We start from the raw sequence: 20,113 nt of genomic DNA, 5'->3' as shown, positions 1-20,113 counted from the left end.
GGGGTTAAGAAGAGGAAGAAGGAGAGCAAAAGTCCACCTTAGCCTGGCTCCGCAAGGACGGCGGGGGAAGGGGGCGCCCCGCAGGGCCCTGAGCGCCGAGCGCCGGGTGGTCGGGCCAGGGCGAGGGGCATCCGCGGAAGCGCGCGGAGTTTCCGCAGGAAGCGCGGTCCCTGTGCGCGGCTCGGCCGCCCGCCGCCTCCGGGAAGCTCCGGGATTCCCTTCTGCGGCCGGGAGTCGGGGAAAGCGCCGCCGGCGGGCGCCCCCAGCCCGGCTCAGCACGGACGTCTGGGTCCTCAGCGCCGCGGGCGGTTTCCCCCGGGGCGCGGGCGCCGCGCGCAAAGTTGGGCCGCGGGGACGGTGACCTCCGCGCGGCGCATCCTTTGTTGCGCTCCTCTCCGCTCCGGGGGGAGCCCGGGTCCCGCAGCCCCCGGCCCGGCCACCTCGATCCGGCCCCAGCCACCGGCACAAAGGGAAATAAAACCTCCTCCAATCCCCCTTCACGCTTTCGGAGAGACTTTCCCCACCGCGGCCGGGAGGTGGGACTTTGGGGAAGGGGCGCGCAGGCGGCCGCCCCAGCCCCTACCGGCCCCCGACCGCGTCCCGGGCAGCGACGTCAAGGTTTCCCCGCCTCCCCCTCCGCGGCTTCCCCCGCCCCCACCGGTCCCCCTGCGCCCCCCTCGGAGGTGACTGAGACCTTCAGCTGTTCTGGGAAGGGAGGGGAGCCTCTGCCCGCCGAGGGAAGGGGGTGCGGGGCGGGAGTCGCGGGGCCGAGGCCGCGGCAGCTGGACACTGACCCGGAGGACCGCGGCTGGCAGGAGCGAGCGAGGAGAGCGGGAGGTGGGAACCGACAGGGCTGACCTTGCTCAGGGGAGCGAGAGGTGCAGAGGCCGGGAGCCTCGGGGAGCAGCGGGGAGAGGGAGGCGAGGTGGAAATTGGCCGGGAAATGGGGGTCTGGATGTGACCGCAAGAGGGGGTAAAACTGACCAGCAGAGGGGGTGAGAGCGACCACTGTTGAGGGTTGAAATTGAACCAGTATCTGGCGGCGCAACTGACCAGCGGATTGTTCCAGAGGTCACTGGCTAAAATTGATATTGATGGAGCTGAAGGAAGCAGGGGGGAGTGGAAGGGAGAGGGTTCTCGCGTCCCCTCCCCAAGAGGACTCTTCTCTGCAAACCGCCCCCAACCCAGGGGACTGATTGCAGCATGGGGGAGGGGGGCTGGGGCAGCTGGCCTTGGGAAGGGAGATGGTATCTGTGCCTGGCGCGGGTCCTCAGCATCTGTCCCTTTGTGGCTTCTGGGGGTGGAGGCAGGGAGGGGGACAGAAATGAAAGGGGTCTCGCCTGGCCTGGCTGCCTGTTGGCAGCTGCAGCTGTCTGGGGGGCGAGGACAGTAAGAGATCTGGGATAAGGGAAGCAAAGGGGTATGCTGGCCAATTCCAGAGCAAACGGGTTTTCTTTCATTCTAAGGGGGCTTGCTCAGCTCCCCTTAATACTGAAGTAAGAGGCGGTGATCGGAAGAACGGGAAGATTCCCTTCTCCCAGTGCTCCGTCCCACCACCTCAGCCCCCAAGGTGGGCTGGTGCCGGAGGCTTGGAAGGGAGGGAAGCCAGAACAGAAGTCAGAGATGACACTGTTGGGAAAAGGCCCCTGGGGAGGAACAGTGAGTCGGGGCCATGTCTATGCCGTCTGTGCCTGGCTTTCCTGGTTTCTAGCAGGGGTTCTAACGGGAAATCCCCAGAGAGCTGAAGGAAGGACCGGCAGAAGGGAGTTACTTTTTCCCATGGGGAAACTGAGGCACCGAGGGGGGAGGACCTGCTCAGAGCCCCCCCACAGCTCAGGTCTGCCTGCACTGTGCGGCCCGGCGGGGGGGGGGGGAGGGGGCTGGCTGGGGTGGCTCTTGAGACCCTCTAGAGTGGCTTTGTGGGATCAGCATTTTTCCACCTCTGCCCCACGGTCAGCCCCACTTTCTAGGCGACAACGCTGAGGTCCAGAGCTGAGCAGGCAAAGTCCCTCATGGCAGCAGGGGCTTCCATATGTCCCCTTCCCGGCTTTGGCTGTGTCGCCCACATGAACCTGTTGAACTCAGTCCCCCTCCTGCAGCCCCTCCACCCGCCCACCCCAACCCAGCCCTCTTCGATCAGCGACAAGACAGTGTCCCTGGGGACTGCCGGGATCACGGCGGGTAATTGTCCTGTTTTCTGTCAGCCGCAAGGCAATTCCCGGCTCAGGGATGAGCTGTTGACAGATCTCATCAAATCTGAGCCCTCTCCCTGTCGGATAAATAGGAGACGTCTGAGGTATAAATATTTGAAAGGGGCCTTCTAATTACAGCGTGTGTCAGGAATAGCAATTAGAGGCCCCCGAGGCAGAATCAAACGGTGTTTGACTTTCCTGGCGTTTGACTTTCCTGCGCTTTTGAGCTCACTGCTCCTGGGGTGCCCCCCCTCTGCCGCAAAGGGGTTCCCGGAGGAGCAGCGAGGATGAGGAGGGGCTGGGGGCCTGGTGACCTTGCGGTGTGCCCTTGAAGAGCCACGGGAACTCCTGGGTTTCGGCGTGTTGATGGGCAGCGGAGGGGGGGCCCTTCATGGACAAAGGCGAGCAGGTGGGGTGGTCTAGGGGTCCTGGGCTGAGGCTTTCTCCCTCCCCATGCCCCCCATCCCGGGGTCTGAGAGGCCCTGTATCAGGGGCATCTCCTGGGTGCGGCCTTTTCTGGAATCCCAGCCCCCTGACCTTGGGTGGTGACGCAGCTCTCTGAGCTGGGAGGATAGCTAACCTCTGCTGAGTGCTTTTGGACACTGTTTGGAGCACCTTTTTTTTTTTTTTTTAATGCAATTCACATGCTCTATAATTTACGCGCTTAAAGTGTGCATTTCAGGTTGAGAACGTTCAAAAGATCATACGATCATCACCACTCATCTCAGAACATTCTCCTCACCCCAACGAGAAACCCCATCCCTATGGGGGGCTTCCGTTCTCTCCATTCTCCATTCTCCCCCCACTTCTCCCGCCCCTGACACCTCTAGTCCACTTTCTGTCCCTCCGGACAGGCCTGTCCTGGACCTCTCATGTAAGTGGAATCCCACACTATGTGGTTTTTTGTGGCTGGTTCATGAGAGCACTCACCGTTTCCAAGGTTCATCCTCGTGTGTGTGAGAGAGCTTCATTCCTTTTATGGCCCAATAATATCCTATGACGTGGCACACAGTAGGTGCTCAATATATGCTTTGGCTGGGTGGGACCTTGAGAAGGTTGGGATCCCTGGGTGGGGGCTGTGCCTGCCTTCTCTGTCCCCTCACTTTTGTCTCATGGAGCAGTCAGTCTTTAGCGGGGTTGGGAGTCAAGACACCAGGATAAGATGGGGCAGCTCACAGTGGGGCCTAAATACTCCTAATCTGATGGAGGAGACGTAGCCCTGCCCTAGGAGCTCCTACTCTGATAGGAGAGACAATCTCTGCCCTAAGAAGCTCCTAGACTACAGCGTTGCCTTTTAAAACCCACAGTCTGATGGGAGAGGCATGGTCTTGACTTCGGAAGCCTCAGTCTGTTGGAGGAGACAGGTGCATGCCTTAATAGGCTCCCAGTCTGATAGGGGAGGCATGATTCTACCCTCTGAGGCATTCAGTCTGATGGAGAAGGCATGGCTCTGATTTCAGGGGTTTCCTGTCTCTTGCGAGATACAGCCCTGCTTTTAGGGGCCCCTAGTCTAATGGAGGAGACAAGAGGCTATCCTTAGGAGACTCAGTTGGATGGGGCAGGCATGGTCACGCCTTCAAAGACACCTTGTCTGGTGGAGGAGACGTAGCTCTGTCGTCATGAGCGCCCAGTCTGAAGGGAGAGGCCCAGCCCCTGGAGGCTCTGTCTGCAGGAGTTGCAGGGGAGTGTGGTCATTAAAAGGTGTAGCCTCGGAGCCTTGCGGTGACAAGCCCAGGTCCCATCCCCTGCTCACTCTGAGTCCCTGGCCCAGGAGCTTCCCGCCTCTGTAAAACCAGGCAATAACAGGGCATGTGTCTGAGGGAGAGGCGGTTTTGGTGCAGAGGGAGCTTGGGGCAGAACCTGGCACGCAGCTGAGCTTGGGAAATGGAGCGGCGGCCCCTGTGTCCTTGTGCAGCCCAGGCTCAGGCCGAGTGCGCTCTAGCAGGGTAGCCCACCCCCACAAGTCCCAGTGCTGCGCAGCGGCCCCAGGGGGCACTGATGGAGGCGGCTCTGGATGAGGCTGACCGCTCCCCGGGATGAAGGACATGGAGTGCGGTGCGGGGAAAGGGGGCTGTCAGCAGCTATGGGGGAAGGGCAGGCTCTGGAGAGTGGGAGGGGGTGCAGGGGGCTGAGGGGAGAGCAGGTGAGTAGAGGCCCTGAGGCCCTGGCCCTGGAGGGTCTACACACACACACACACACACACACACACACACGACCCTGATGTGTCGCTAACCCTCTGCTTGCTCACTTGACCCCAGGAACCCCCACCAGGAACTTGGGGCCAAGGGCAGAAGGGTTCCCAGTTCATAGGGTGGGAGAAGGAAGCATAAAAGCCTGCTGGGAGATAAGACGAAGACAGGTCCAGTGAGTTCCACTTAGCTCCCACTGAGTGCCCAGATGGCGTCAGGTGCTGGGGTCACACTCGTCTACACAGCTACCCTCGTAAAGCTCACAATTGATGGGGGGCGAGGGAGGGGGGTGTGGTCTGGGAAGTAGACCCTCCACTGGCCTCCAATGACCCTCACCTCCCAGTGGCCAGAGCCACGTGTGATCCCCTCTCCTTGAATGTGGCCAGAACTGTGGCTTGCTTCCAACCAGGGGGACATGGCAAAGGTGAGGGGATGCCAATTCCCACAGACTCTTGTGCTGGCTTTATGGAGTCCGGCCATCAGGGGGCCATGTAGGCAAGCAGCCGAGGGCAGCCTTTGGCTCAGAGCCCGTGAGGAATGGCCAACAGCCCCACGAGCGAGCGTGGCAGCAGATCCAGCCCCGGACGGGCCTTCAGATGAGACCACAGCCCTGCCCCAGGTGAGGGCAAGAACCCAGCAGATCCGCCCCCAGGCTCCTGTGTTTGCCACTGCGCCCTTCTCAGGGATCTCCTTACACAGCAGTAGCTGATGGGGGGCAGCGCGGGGGACAAGACCCACCCCGTGATGTTGCCAACCCTCACCCCTGCTGTGTTCATCCAGAACCGTCACTGCCTCCAGTGTAATTTCACCTCTCTTCAGGGCTTACTGTTCTCTTTAGATGCGTTCACTATCTATCCCCCATCTTCCGAACATAACGTCACCATTAGGAGGGGGACTGCTGTTATTTTCTTTGGGGCATTATCATCATAGGTTTTCCTTCAGCGTTGTAGCCCCAGTCCCTAAAACACATCTGTGCACAAAGTAGGTGCTCAAAAAATTAATGAAATAAAAAATAAAAATGTGTAATAATAAAATAAGTCTAGATTACATAAAGTTATATTAATATTAAATTACATTATAAATTTCATGATATATATTAAATTACATACACATTTTAATATGTACTTTATAGATAAATGATACATGTGCATATATTTATTTGTTTTTTTGAGCGGGCAACTTGCTGTGGCAAACTCAGAGGAGGGCGTCTGCCCGAGCTCAGCAGGGGTCCAGCGAGGGGCAAGGACTTCCCCCATGTTAGCTGTTATTGCTAAGGGGATCCCGTGGACTGCATCCCGCAGCTGGCACCCGTTCTCAAGTGACCCCGGGCAGCAGAGCCGCGGGCATGGGGTGAGCCTGGAAATCGGGGTGAGGGCGGTGTCAGCACCTTCCCCTGAGGCTGTGGGGAGCAGAGCAGGAAGAGCAGAGCTGGGCGACCCAGACGGGGGCTGGCAACCCCTCTATCCGGGACCGGACGGTAAACCTGACCTGTTGGCTCTGCCGCCACGGAGCAAAGCAGCCATACCTCATACGCACACAAATGGGCATGCTGCTGTGCCAATAAAACTTTATTCACAAAAACGGGCCATGGGCCAGCTTTGGCCCGCCAATCATAGTTTGCTGATTGGGGTTTGAGAACAGGATCCACAATCTTCAGCAAAGAACAGGGACAGCTGGCACGCACACACGGCCACAAGGAGGGTGGCTTCAAGGGACGGGAGCTCAGGAAATGGGCTGCGGGGATGCATCAGAGTGAGCGGGCCCCACGCCTCCTCATCTCTCCCTCAAGTGCTTCCTGGGTTGGATGCTGGTCTGAACAGACCCACCCCGGGCACCTCGCGCGACGATGCTGACTTTGACTCTGGGGAAAGCGGGCTGGGCAGGCTGCGAAGCGCCCACAGCTGGCTCTCTGGCACGGGGCACTGAGCTGTGTACGGACTCCCACGGTGTAAATACTCCCACCACGGCCAAGGTGACCACAGAGAGGATGCTGCTGGGGGCCGAACTGGGGGGAGAGATGCACCGACCAGCAAGTCCAAGCCGGGGCCACCATCTGCATTCCAGAACTTGGGCCCCCCGGGGTCCTGTTTTCAGGGTGAGGTGGGGACCCGGGGCCTCCCAGCCATACCCGCCCAGAAGTCCTTGCAGGAATGCGGATCCCCAAAGTGGGGGCTTCTCGGATCCCCAAAGTGGGGGCTTCTCGCTTGGCTCGAGAAGCACAAAGCCGCATTCCCAGATGCCAAACAAATGTGAGTATGCGAGAGGGAGGGAGAGGAGGGCAGAGGCCTGCGACGCTGGGGGTGGGGGGCGGGAGAGCAGAGCTGGGGTCAGGAGCTGAAGGAGTCCGGTGGGAGCACAGGACCTTCAACCAGAACACTCTGGAGTGGGCGAGAACTATTCCAGAGCCGGAGTTGGGCAACCTTGAAACAACGCGAGCTCCGAATCGATTTCCCGTCACATGACCAGCGGCTGGACCGGCGATCTAGTGCTACATAACAAATCCCCCCCAGACGTCCACTGATCAATGGACCTTTACCGTCTCTCAGCTTCCCAGAGCCAAGAGGCCGGATTAGCCACGTTGTGAGGACCAGAGAGGCCTGCCGGGAGCCGGGAGCTCTCCCAGGGATGCCACGGCCCCAAACGGAGGGCCAGGAGGGCGGCAGTGTCAGCTGGGGTCCCCAAGGTCCGGCAGGTGGGGGGAGAGGACAGAAACCGAGTCCCTTGGTCGAAGCCCTTGCTGGCCCTGCCTGCCGCAGAGGACCTCTGGGTTCGTCCAGTCATGCGTGGCTCTGGCTGGTGCTCTGGACGCGGGACCTTGACCTGGGGAAGGGCCTGGGCTCTCAGTTGCTGCCACTGCTGTCCTCGCTGTCTGAGTAGGCCCCCAGCTGGCTCAGGGAGGAGGTGCCCGGCAACTGGGGTGCACGGTCAGCTGCTTTGCTGCTCCGCACGGGCCCTGGGCGAGAGAGGAGAGCTGGCGCACCTGGCCTCAACCCCGCGCCCCCCACCCACCACTCAGATGGTCCCGCCCACACCCCCAAACCCCAGAGGAGGGCCTGCTATCACCTGGTGGCCCCCTGAGGCACTGCGCTCCAGTCACAGGAGGGGGTGGGGGGTCGGGGGGTGCGCACCTACCCTGCGAGGTGGGCGAAGCCAGGCCCTGCCGGGTGCTGCAACCCAGGTCTGTTTTCTTCACCACGACTAGGCCCGACAGCTGGGGCCTGCTGTCAAGGGTGCCGACACTCCGTTCCCAGCTTTCCGCCTTCCTCTTGGCTTTTGGGGCCTGGGGGTGAGGGGGGACATGAGTGGGTGAACCGGCCCCAATCCCACCTTCTCCGGCCTCCCCGCACTTACACTTCCTGAATCACACCACGCCTTCTCCCCTCTGGGTCTTTATCCACGCCATTCCCTCCACCTGCAATGCCCCCCTTCCTCTAAGGCATCTGGTGAACTCCTACTCATCCTTCAATACCCCATCCAGGCATCAGCTCCTCTGAGAAACCTTTCTTTGCAGTTTAAGATCATGTGATCGAGCGAGTGCTGCATGTCCACACCCTCGGTGGCCTCCACTGCCTCGGGACGTAACCCCCTCACCCGTGCTGGGGGTTCCTGTCGTGTTCACAACTGGGTCCACGGTGCCACAGACAACTCTTGGCATGAAGGTGCTCTACCAATGTGTTTGATGGAGTGAGCGAAAATGGAGGCTCCCACTCTGGGGACTAGCGAGGGGAAGGTAGAGAGGGGCTCAGGCCCATCTCCATCCGGCTCTTCCACTGTATGGGCAGGGACCCCTTTTATCTGTTTTATGTTGAAACAGAGGAACCGGAATCCAGGGACCTCAGGAGGTCCTGTCTGAGCTGGAAGCTGGAGCTGCCGGGGGCACGAGGGACGGGGCGCTGCCTTCCGGGGGCCACCATCCGAGGGAGGAGGGAGGACAGACCAGTGAACAGATCGACAGGACGTCTGTCCTGACAGGTGGTGTGACACGAAGAAAGAATTCAGTGTGGTGTGACAGCTGACGGAACAGCGGCCGGTCGATAAGGCGGTCGGGCCAGGTCTCCTCAGAGAGGGGCTGTGCGCTGCCATCAGAATGAGGAGTTAACAAGCAGAGACGCAAGGGACCGCGCTCTGAGCGGTGGAGCGTGAGGCCAAGGCCTGGAGCGGGGACACCAGAGGGCTGGTTCGGCTGAAGCAGGGAGCGCGGGAGGGGGACTCTGCAGGCGCATGGCCGCATGTGGCCACCTGTGCACCGGCCGGAGCCCCTCGAGCGAGCGCGGACAGGGACAGATGTGGTCCAGTGGGTTACAGAGAGAGACCAGCCATTCCAGCTGCCGCTTTCTGAACTGACCCACGTGGCCCCCACAGCGGGCCAGCACTAGCCCTCGTGAGCCTCCTCCCCAAGCCTGCGTCGGCCCATGACACGCACTGCCACTAAGCAAAACCGTGGACACGGAAGCCACGGCGCGGAAGGGGATAGATGTCATGGCAAGGCTTTGGGAGGTCTCAATGGAACCGTGTGGTGCAAACAAGAAGTGTGTCCTCAAACTAGGTACAAGGAAGACGCCTGAAACAGATGTGTGGGGTGGGGGGGGACAGCAAAGGAACCCAGACTGCTCTCACGGTGGCTCCGATCTCCTCTTCCGCGTGAAAGAAGCAAAGAGGAAATTTTAGACAATTCTGGGGGCGGTTTATTTAAGAAAGACAGTGTGAGACCTGTCAGCAGGGGACAGCACCTCAAGGAAAATGTCCTGGTTGTGTCTGAGAGTAAGGGATGGGCATGCATGACCCCCAGGGCCATTCTCTCCCAGGACAGTCACGGAGCCTCTTTGGGAACATGGCTGCGCCCCTCCCCACAAAGACTACATTTCCCATCCTCCTTTGCAGCACGATGTGCTCAGGTGGCTGGGCTCTGACCAATGGCATGCGTGCCACTGCCAATGGGTTGTGTGGGATGGGAGCCCTGACCTTCCTCCTCCCTGACTGGGCCCTTGCCCCTGGCTAGGATGTGAGGGTGAAGCAGTGAGGGCAGCCCTCCGGCCGCCACCCCCAGGCCACTAGAACCGAGAGCAGGACGCTGCCTGGGCCCGATGCCATTCTGAGTGGCTGAGCACAACTTTTCAACAGACAAGTCACCTCCATGCAGTTGGAACAGCGTGACTGGGTCCCACCCAGCGGCTGAACCTGCGTCTGGCTGGCAGGGACCACGAACACGTGAGAGTGAAAATAAAACATGTCTGGGGTGACCGCTACTTGTCATTTCTCGCTTTAGTGCCCCATCTTCGATTAACACGCCAGTGTGGCCTTGACCGCCCTGGATGAGACGCTGTGCTGTAAAGTGCTAGCAGTCCCCCTGCCAGATGCTCCTCCCCGCTCCCTGCTGCCAGCCCAGGGCCAGCGAGAGGCCCCCAGGCCCCCTGCAACTCACTAGTCCCGCTGCTCTAGTACCTGGCGGGTACCCCTCCCAGCCCCACCCTGGCCAGAAGCCGCTCCCGGAGAGAGCAGACAGACAAGCTGCAAAGAGCCTGGGTCCCTGAGTGCTGGGAGCAGCACGGCCTGCAAGTCCTGGCGGTCACCCCCAGGGATGTTATGGGGACTGAGAAACACACATCCATGCTCCTAAGTCTCCAAGTCTGGGGTCTGCCCGTCTCAGCGGCTGAGCAGGGGCTGGCCCACTGCAGGCTCTGGAGACAAGGCTATCCTGGCTCGCAGCCGGGCCTGCTGACTCACAGTAGGTCTCTGGCCGTTGGTGCCAGGCCCAGCTCCCCCTCTCTGCTGCCCCCCAAAGCCCTCGGGGGGTGCAGGCACACTCACCTCCTCCAGGATGGCGGTGGGCCTGGGCCGGAGGGCCAGCCGCGGTGGGGCAGGAGCCGCTGCCTCCTCCTCCGAGTCAGAGTCCTCCAGCAGCCGGCGTCTGCGCGCCTCCTCCACCAGGGCCCTGTGGGATCGCCACCCCCAACAGGAGTGAGCATGGCAGCGAGGGGCCCCCAGACTCCCCACAATCCTCTCTGGCCACCCAGGGCAGTGCGGTTAAGTGCTGGCCCCGGCCCGCCTCGGCCGGAACCCCGGCTGGGAGCTCCCCACACGACAGTCCCCTTGACTGACGCTGTGACCAGGACCCCCCAGAGCCTGGCACTCTGAAGGTGCTCCACGAGGACGCCGCTCTCCCTGTGCGCCATTCACCGCCCACCCCCCTGGGAACGCAGAAGCCACACTGGGGCCCCGTTCAGATTCCGGAAGAGGGAGGCGGTGATGAGACGGAGACGGGGAAGCAGAGGGAAGGTTCCAGGGCAGGCAGGGCTGTACGGAAAGTGTGGACACAGCAGGCCCGGGCCTGAGGGACCCCACCCTGCCGAATCATCAAACCTGGGGGGTGATGCTGGTGACCCCGACACAGACCCCACGGGAGAGAAGGTGAGATGTGGGGGGAGCACGGGAAAGGCTCCTGCAGAAAGCCCCCTAAGGGAGCCACGGAAGACCCGGAAGGGCGCTGCAGGCAGAGGCCTGGGCAAAGGCTATGAGCGCCCGGGATGCCCCCACCCGCCAGGCGCACTCACGCTGTCTCCCGCTCGTCCTCCTCTTGTTCCTGCTTCTGCCGCTCGTCCTCCGACAGCCGGTGCTGCCGCAGCATGGCCTCGAAGTCCACGTGGGCCTGCCGCTGGTTCAGGTCCTTGAGCTCCTGCAGGTTCTCCAGAACCTCCATCTCCAGCTTCGAGTCCTTGGTCCGGTTCTCCAGCACCTGGTGGGCAGGACCCAGGCTCAGTGTACGGCTGCTGGGGCCGCAGGGGCGGGGGGGGGGGGGGACGGCACCTGCCAGGGGAGGAGCCCCCACGCTCACCCGCACCCATGGCGCCTGCGCGGGGGGCCTCCTGCCCCGTCCCCCGGCTGCACCCACTCCCCAGCTCAGAGCAGAAAGGCGTGGGGGCGGGGACTGGTCTGCTGAGGCCACACCGCCGGGTGTCCAGCCCAGCTACGACATGACACAAAAGTAAAAACTAAGAGGAGGGGCCTGGCTGGCTGTTAAGGGAACGTGTGACTTGATCTCTGGGCCAGGAGTTCGAACCCCACGCTGGGTGCGCAGCTTACTTAAAAATAGCAGTAACGAAGATTAAAAACGCATCTGAGCAACCACGACGCGCCGGGCCCCAGGCTGACACGTGGCCAAGCGTGAGCTAGTTCCACCCCTGCGACAACACCAGCCCAGGTCTCTGAGGCATGGGTGGGAAGCTGGCACCGGCCTCTTCAGGGCTGCTGGGACTGCGGCCAGAGGGAAGTGGCAGTCCCGGGGGTTTGAATATGTGTCCCCCAATTCTCTTGATATTTCTCCCCTGAAAAGGCGGAGCCTCATTCCCCTTCCCATGAGTGCGGGCTGGACTCCGGGCCCCGCTCCGAGCGAGTGGGGTGTGATGGGACAACAGCGTGTCCCTCCCTGCTCCTCTGGATCGCTGGCTCTGGGGAAGCTGGTGCTGCATCGTGCGGGGGTGCAGACGCCTCCGTGGCAAGGACGTGACCAGCTGAGCCTTCAGGAGATGTGGCCTCTGGAGAGACCCTGGACCCGAACCACTCAGCTCAGCTCCCTGGGCCTCCTGAGCCCCAGAAACTGGTGCAACAGAAATGTCTGTAAAGTTGCAGTTTTGGGGTAACTCGGGCCATAAGCCCCCGTGGTCGTGTGGGTGGACCAGGATGGACGTGACTGTGCAGGCCGTTGCGGGACACAGTCCCCTCAGCAGAGCCTGCGTCCCTCCCTGCCGCTCTGCTCACTGCGGGGAACCCCGCGTCAGGTCTGACGTACGGCTCAGAAAACAGCCAGGAGCGGCATGGGGGGCCCAGGGATGGGTGGGCTTTGCAGGGGTTGGGGAGGCCGGAAGGAACACAGATGTCATTCCATTTCCGAGAAAGATGACCAAACTGGCCAGCGGAAGAGGACGGTTTGTTTGAAGAGGGCCGGTCAGAGTTTCATCACGCAGGGATTCCTGCGTACGTGCTGGGCCCTGTCCCAAGAGTCTCCCATGTGCAAACTCATTTAAGCCCCACACGACCTCTGAGGCCGGTCATCAAAGCCATTTGATATACCAGGATTCTGAAGCCCAGAGAGGCCAAGTGCCTTGCCCAAGGTCACACAGCCAGGAAACATTCAAGAGAACGTTTCTTTCCACGCTTCTAGTCTTCACAGCCACCAGTCATGGGTGTCCTCTGTGCAAACTGGCGGGAGCCGGCCGCAGGAAGCACCTCGCCTTCTCAAGTCTGACTTCCTGCCCCTCGGATTCGTTCTCCCCGGCTGCATGACAGTTTGTCCCCAGCTCCACAGCTTAAAACCCAGGGATCTCGCTGTCCCCTGGCCGGTGTGGGTTCTGGGCCCAGGGCAGCGTGGCTGGGTTCTCCATCAAGGCTTCCGGAAGCGAAATCAGGGGCTGGGGTCTTGCCCGAGGCCTGGCCTGGCTCAGACTGCTGGCAGAGTCTTCTTCCCTCTGGCTGTGGGACTGAGGTCCCCGCGTTCTTGCTGGCTATTGACAGGGGGCCACATGGGCCCCTACTCTAGGCCGGCTCCTTCACACCGCCCACGTCCTCTAGACCCAGACGAAGGGCTCAGGTGAGAGGTCCGGCCTGCTGGACAGCCCCCCTCTCCCGAGGTCGACTATGACCCAATGTAACCACCTGATCACAGGTGTGAGGTTTCTGCACACGCACTCTGGGGGCTGCACAGGGGGTGTGGCCAGGGGGTGGGCTCCTGGGACCACTTTGGGGCTCTGCCGACCACACCTGCCCACCCCATCGCCCTGCCCGGGGCCCGAGGCAGGAAGTGGCACCAGCAGCAGGCACCGGCCTCACCTTCATGGGGTTGTTGAGCTCCTCGTCCTCCCGCTCCTTCTGTACCCTCTTCTCCTCCTCCTCCAGGAGCTTTTCCGCCTGGAAGTTCCGTGTGGCTCCGTGCTCCATGGTGTAGTCGGTGTTCTCGGGGTCCGTCTGCAAGAGAGGACAGGTAGATGTCAGTCCTACGGCCCTGGGCACAGGAGCTTCTGCTGGCCAACAGCCGGCCGCCTGGGCACCTCCTCTCCGTGCCTCACTCCTGCTCGTTCCCTTCCGGGTCTTTTTTTAAATTTGAAGATTTATTTACTTTAGAGAGAAAATAAGAGCGAGTGTGAGCCACAGGGCCGAGGAGGACGGAGAGAGCATCTCAAGCAACACCCCTCCCCGCCCCCGAGGGCCGAGCCCAACATGGAGCTTGACCCGGCGCTTGACCTCATGACGCTGAGATCAAGACCTGGTCTGAAACCAAGAGTTGGGACACTCAAACACTGCGCAACGTCCCCCGGCTGCCCCGCTTGTCTTGTCTCAATGCCTGGGTTGGACACTACTTTTTAGTGCCCCTGTCCTCTTTCCTAAAAACTTCAGACCCCTCTGCACCTGCCCGCTGCCTCCCTCCGACCTCTGCCTGACCGCGAATGCGAGTCTCTGGGCCTTTGCACGTGCCCCGTCTTCCTGTCTGCTGTGTGTGCGCACACGTGTTCACGGTTTCCCGTACTCATAAATCACATATCAGTACGTAGAGCGGGCTCCTACGCGCGTCTGGAATGCAGAGCGGAAACACAAGCTGGCATCCCAGATGAGACCCTGGAGCGCAGAGTCGGCATCAGGGGGAACATGGAAACCCACACGGTGTGTGGCTCGTGGCTAACGGCGACGTTCAGGGTCGGCTTCTCGCTGCGACAGAGACAGAGGCACTGCGGGTGCAGAGGATGTGGACAGGAGGGGAAGCGGGCGAGGGTCAGGTGGGACCCTCGGTGCCAGCCCCGCCGCCTCACCGTGGGTGGGCAAGTAGCCCCGATACAGAACACGTCACTAGAAGAGAAAGTGCGAGGACGACGGGGATCCCGTGTCCCGGAAACCGCACAAGCGCCTCTCGAGCGTTTGTTTCCAGGCTCGGGGCTGGCCGGGCGGCGGGAGCAGCAGGCGGACTTCCAGCGCCGGCCTCGCAGTTCTGAGTTCTGTGTCCGCCACGCGCAGGCGCAGGGACCCGTGACCCACACGTGCAGCCCCGGCCACTTAACCGCCCGAAGCTCTTCAGCGGGAGAGCCGATCCGTACCGTTTTACCAGAGCTCCTCTAGTCTTTAAAAATGCGTATATATTTGTAAATATCGTAAAATCGTAAATATCGTAGAAACACATACGTATCATTACCATTCAGGAAAAAGAGAGATCATTTTCTGGAAAGGACCCAAGTATCCATCCAGGGGACAGAGGGCAGCGTACAATGTGGTGTGTTCCCACGCGGGAACGTGACTGAGCGTGAGGCGGGAGGAGCCCCACCACACACCACGGTCGGGGGAACCCGAACCACACCAGGAAACGTGCACGAGGACAGGGCACAGGGCACCCTGCGTGAGAACCATCGTGACGGGCATGTCCGCAGGCAGAGAGCAGACGGAGGCTCCTGGGGGGGCCCAACGGGGACCGACTGCTAATGGTTACGGGGCTCATTTTGGGGGTGACAGAAATTCCCTGGAACTGGGCACAGGGTCAGCTTAGTCCTCTAAGCACCACTGAATCAGACACCGTACGTGGTATGTGAACCCCATCTCACTACAGATGTTTAAAAAAGTACTCCAAGGGGGCGCCTGGGGCCCTCAGGTCATGATTTCAGGGTCCTGGGATCGAGCCCCACATGAGGCTCCCTGCTCAGTGGAAGCCTGCTTCTCCCTCTCCCACTCCCCCTGCTTGTGTTCCCTCTCTCGCTGTGTCTCTGTCAAAAAAAAAAAGGGGGGACCCCAAATAGGGGCGCCCAGGGCGGGGAGTGGGGCACAGTCGGTTGAGCATCTGACTCCTGATTTCAGCTCAGGTCATGATCTCCACATGGTGAGATCGAGCCCCTCGCCAGGATCATGACCAGCAAGGGGTCTGCTTGAGATTTTCTCTCCTTCTGCCCCTCCCACCCCTCAGCTTGTGCATGTACTCACTCCCTCTCAAATACATAAATAAATCTCAAAAAAAAGTAAGCAAAATATGTCATTCTTACAATGTCCTTTTTTTTTTTTTTTACACCCAAAGGGAAAAGAGTTAGGTAAAAAAAAATTCCAATAGAACATAAGGTCCTCGGGCGCTCCCCAAAATTCTCAACACGGTCGTGACCATGACCGGCCATGCGCGTCACTATGGGGTCTGCTCCCTGAATCCCATGTCGTTGAACACCCTGGCCTTTGTACATGATGATGCGGGAAACAAGCCTGTCTCCTGGGGATGGGGTGACACGGGGGCTCCATGGAGGGAGAGGACGGGAGCAGGGAGCCCCCAGGGGAAGGACCCACCGGCGGGGCTGGTGTCTACCTTGAAGGTGATCTCTGCCAGGCACCGCGTGCACTTGATGTAGAAGCGGAAGATGGGCAGGCCCAGGTAGGCCTCATTCTGCACCGTCTCCTTGCGCGCATTGAACTTCTTGCCCTTGTAGATGTACTCTCCGCACGTCTTACACCTGCGGGGCAGGACAGAGGGACTCAAGCCACCCCAGCACCCTGGTTCCTCCTGGTGGCATTCTGGCAGGTGGCTGCTGGCATACCCCCCGGGACGAGGAGCTCCCTCCCTCCCTCCCGAGGCAGCCTGTCTCAGATTCCCCCAGCCTAGCATGCTCTTCCTAGTATGTGCCTGGCCCTTGGCCCCCGGGGCCCCTGCTGGGGAAGCACCCAGACGACCCAGACCTGCTGAGACACGCCTGTCACACACTCGCAGTGGCCTGGCTGGCGCTTGGGCGTATCTTGTTCCCCACAGCGTCCCCTGTGTTGCCAAGGCCCTGGCACACAGCAGGTGCCCAAAAGGATTGCTGAATTTTAAAAATAAGTGAATGAAGGAGAGAAATGGACCAGTGATATGCAAACGCACAGTGAGTTTCACAGAACGAGGGGTCTGATGACCAGGTGTTTGACTTCAACATGCTAAAAGGTGAAAAAAGCACGAGGCTCAGAATCTGTAAGACACAGTAATTGTGAAGCCGTACAAAGGCCAAGATCTGGGATGGTGAGGGAGAGGGAATTATGGAAGGGGTCAGACAGGGGGCCACAGGGGACTCGGGGAGTGAGGGTTTTTCTAAGATTTTATTAAAATAGTTTTTTAAAACATGTATTTTTAGAACTTGTTATTTTTTTTTTAAGATTTTATTTATTTATTTGACAGACAAAGATCACAAGTAGACAGAGAGGCAGGCAGAGAGAGAGAGGGAAGCAGGCTCCCCGCTGAGCAGAGAGCCCGATGCGGGACTCAATCCCAGGACCCTGAGATCATGACCTGAGCCGAAGGCAGCGGCTTAACCCACTGAGCCACCCAGGCGCCCCAGAACTTGTTATTTTTTTAAATTAATCTCTACATCTAACATGGGGCTTGAACTCACGACCCTGAGATCAAGAGGGCTGACCAGCTGAGCCAGCCAGGTGTCCCTGAGAGGGTGGGGTTTAAGCCAAGACCTGTGGGGTGAAGAGCCGGCCAGGTGAGAGCAGAAGGAATAATGATCCAGGCAGAAGGGACAGCCTGTGCAAAGGTCCTGGGGTATGAAGAAGTGTGCCTGCTGGAGGCGGGGAAAGAGTACACAGGGTCCCATCTCTGCACTCACACTTATAACCCACAATCAAGATCTCGAGGCGGACACTGGTTGGGGGCTCAGAGTCAGGGGTGTTAATCCTGATCTGGGAGGAAAGGGAGGGTCAGCACAGTCCTGCGTTCGCTGGGTCAATGTCTCAGTGCTGGGAATAAGCTACTCTCTGAGGATGTCAGGCACCAGGTGTGTCTGCCACGAATGATGTAGGGGACCACGTGAGGGGCCACATGGGGAGTCATACGGTGGGGGCACTCACCTCATGTTGAAGGGAGCCATCAGCCGCACCACGTACTGCCGATCCTTGGGGAGCTTGAGTTTGGGGATCTTTGACGGGTCAAAGTCGGGCGGGTAGTATTTCTGTGGGAAGTGAAAGTGTCAGAGGAGCTGTCCCGGGCACAGAAGCAGGCCAGGGCAGAGGGAGGAGCTCTGGGGAGCTTGCCCAGGTCCCCAGGACCACCCTGCGGCTCCTAGGACTCCGCATACACTCGTCCTTCTGGCTACCACTTACTATGGTGAAGGGACGCAGGGACACATCAGCAGAGGGAAAAGGTGTGTGGGAGCGGGTCCGGGAGACCAGGCACTTGCTTCCTGAGTCTGCTTCCCCGGAATCACACAGGACATGTTGACTACCCCAGCGAGGAGATGACCACACATGGGCGATGGCGTCTCCTGGAAGCTCACAGGGAGCCTGGGGCTCTCACCGCCTCGCAGCTTCCAACATTCTAGACCCGGAGGAGGCTGGTGCTCCGCATGATCCGTGTTGCTCACAGGGAGGGTGTCAGCCCTTGAACCATCCTGAGACTCCGTTTCCCGGGTGCCAGCCAAGGTCCCACCCGGCTAGCCAGCCGTTCCAAGGACTGCAGCCTCGGGCTGCCGTGCTAGCTGCCCCCACACAGGAGCCTGAGCGGGAGACGCGGAGGAGGCAGGTGTGGATCAGGGAACACAGCTCCGGGGATAATCCGAAAATAAAGCAGTCCGTGTGCTGAGCACCCGCGCGGGGCACTTCATAGTTCTTGCCTCACAGAACCCTTGCAGAGCCTCGTGGAGGCAGAGGGACGGCCCCCCATCACAGAGGGTAAACTGAGCGCCGGCGCGGACACGGCTCTGGGGGGGTGCAGCGAGGTCCGGGGGTCGGGAGCCCAGGTTACAGGGCCAGGGGCCTGGGTTCGAGTCCTCCACTCCCCGGCTATCCCCCGCCTCCGGGGCCTCAGCGGGCCCGTCCGCTCGCAGGCTGGGATGAGCAGGGGCCGGCGCGGCAGCCCCGGGAACCGACCGGGAGAGCCAGCTGCCGGCTGGGTCGCCAGGGCCCGAGAACTCCCGCGGACACAGAATCCAGCACCTGCCCCGGGCTGTGAGGACGCCCGCGCCGGTCCCCTAACCCGAGTGCGGGAGAGACGAGAGCGCGGAGCCGCGGGAGCCGCACCGGCCCGGCCGCTCACACCTGGGCCCCTGGCCCGGCACGCGGGGCTTACACACTCCCACAACGGGGCGCTCACTCCCCGACGCGGAGCACACACGCCCCCGGGGGCCGCGCGCAGGGACTCGGAGCTCGGGGGCCGCATGCCGCCTTCCGAGCCCCACCGGACTCCCAACAGAGTCGTGAACAGCCGAGGCGGCCGGGAGGGGGCGCCCCTGCCAGCCGAGCCGAAGAGCTGAGCCGAAGCCCCGCAAGAAACGCGACGCCCGGGACCCTGGAGGCGGGGCCTCAGGCGCCTGGAGGAGGAGCGAACGGCAATACGGCCGGGGCGGACCCACCTCCCCCAAGGGACGTGACTGGCTAGCTCCCTCCGGCACACCCAATCAGGCGAAGCGCTGGGGCAAACATATTCAGCTCCGCCCCGAAAGGACGCAAGGGCCCACCCCTCAGGGAAGGTGATTGGGAGGTGTCTGAAAGCCCCGCCCCGCCGAAGACCGTTGGCGAAGAGAAAAAGGTTCCAATAGGAGAGCACAGGGAAACCCACCTAGGCCCGAGCTCCGAGGAGTCCCGCCCCGGATAGAAAGCCTAGTCACAAAGTACTTACGTTTAAAACTTTTCGCTCCGACATCTTTGCCCCCTACTTGTCTCTCAAGCACGCGAAGAACGCTTAAGCTCGGTGTTCTCCGAACTTCTCTGACCGTCCCTTGTATTTCCGCTATCGTCACTTCCTCCGCTCTATTATTGGTAGGAGCATAGCACGCCCCCTTTCATTGGGTCTGATCCCTGCCTGTCAAGATCCGAATCAGGCTACCTTCCCTTCGGATCTGCACCATCGCGAGTTTGCTACAAAGGTTCCGGGGATCGGCTGATTTGAAGATCGGGGGAGGTCCTGCGCCCCCTAGAGGTGAGCAGCCGCTCACAAAAATTCCATCGTGGCGCGTCGTGGCCGCCGCTCGCGACGTTCCCTGTTCTTTACTCCTTTCTGGAGCGAACACGGCGGCTGTCATTGAGTGTTTACTCTGTGTGCTGGGCTGCATGTTCCTGTGTCCCTAGCGTGCACCCGGGGCCGGGGACAGCTCCCACGGACTACGCATGTCCACAGAGGAGCAGCCTGGACGCCCTCCCGCACGTTTACCTGGAGTCCGGGGCAGAGACTCATACACCAGCTCCCGCCCCCACCTCCCCTGCGTGTGCACGCATCAGCTCCCGCCACCTCCCCTGCGTATGCACGCGCTAGCTCCCTCATCCACCTCCCCTGCACATGCACCCCAGCTCCCACACCCACCTGCCCTGCACGTGCACCCCAGCTCCCACACCCACCCGTCCTGCACGTGCACGCACCAGCTCCAGCACCCACCCGCCCTGCACGTGCAACAGAGCAGTGTTGGGACAGTGGGCATCCAAGATGGTGTGTGAGCTTCCCCGTGGCTGTTGGAAGGTTACCGCCAGCTCGCAGGTCCTAAAACCACACAAGTTTATTATGCTGTGGTTTGGAGGTCAGGAGTGTAAAGTTGGGGCATTTGGGTGGCTCAGTGGCTTAGGCGTGGGAATGGATCTCAGCTCAGATCATGATCTCAGGGTTCTGAGATCCAGCCCTGCGTTAGCGTGGAGGCTGCTTGAGATCTCCCTCTCCCTCTGTCCTTCCCCTTTTGTGTGTTTTTTCTCTCCGGGCTGGAGCGGAGAGAAGTCTAGGGTGGAAGGGAGGGGGCTCCAGGGCGGAATCTGTTTCCTTGACCTTCC

At 60.7% G+C, this 20,113-nt stretch overlaps 1 protein-coding gene across 3 annotated transcripts; it reads right to left on the bottom strand.

Moving 5' to 3' along the window:
- Positions 1-6,901: 6,901 nt before the first annotated feature.
- Positions 6,902-19,102, bottom strand: YJU2 (YJU2 splicing factor homolog). 3 transcript variants are annotated; one of them, XM_032883587.1, is made up of 8 exons: positions 18,978-19,102; positions 17,213-17,313; positions 15,699-15,843; positions 13,205-13,339; positions 10,933-11,114; positions 10,190-10,313; positions 7,514-7,661; positions 6,902-7,201 (listed from the first exon to the last, which is right to left on the bottom strand). In XM_032883587.1, exons 1-8 carry the CDS (start codon positions 18,999-19,001, stop codon positions 7,047-7,049), a joined length of 1,014 nt encoding a protein of 337 aa, XP_032739478.1. In that variant the 5' UTR covers positions 19,002-19,102; the 3' UTR covers positions 6,902-7,046. The 3 variants fall into 3 exon arrangements, with proteins under 3 accessions (XP_032739478.1, XP_032739477.1, XP_032739479.1); XM_032883586.1 differs by having other exon boundaries at positions 7,108-7,334; positions 7,445-7,661; XM_032883588.1 differs by having other exon boundaries at positions 7,108-7,334; positions 18,978-19,101.
- Positions 19,103-20,113: the final 1,011 nt, after the last annotated feature.

The sequence above is a fragment of the Lontra canadensis genome, unplaced genomic scaffold (assembly GCF_010015895.1).
Source record: "Lontra canadensis isolate GAN:19392208 unplaced genomic scaffold, GSC_riverotter_1.0 scaffold88, whole genome shotgun sequence".
Classification (NCBI taxonomy): Eukaryota; Metazoa; Chordata; class Mammalia; order Carnivora; family Mustelidae; genus Lontra; species Lontra canadensis.
This window is presented reverse-complemented; position numbering and strand designations above follow the sequence as displayed.

Excerpts from the sequence above, each read along its gene's own strand:
- YJU2 (XM_032883586.1), bottom strand. The coding sequence starts at position 19,001 with ATGTCGGAGCGAAAAGTTTTAAAC. Across the intron at positions 13,340-15,698 it reads TGGCAGAGATCACCTTCAAG|ACGGACCCCGAGAACACCGA; the intron begins GTAGACACCAGC and ends CCTCTCTTGCAG. Across the intron at positions 10,314-10,932 it reads GAGGACGAGCGGGAGACAGC|GGCCCTGGTGGAGGAGGCGC; the intron begins GTGAGTGCGCCT and ends GCGATCCCACAG.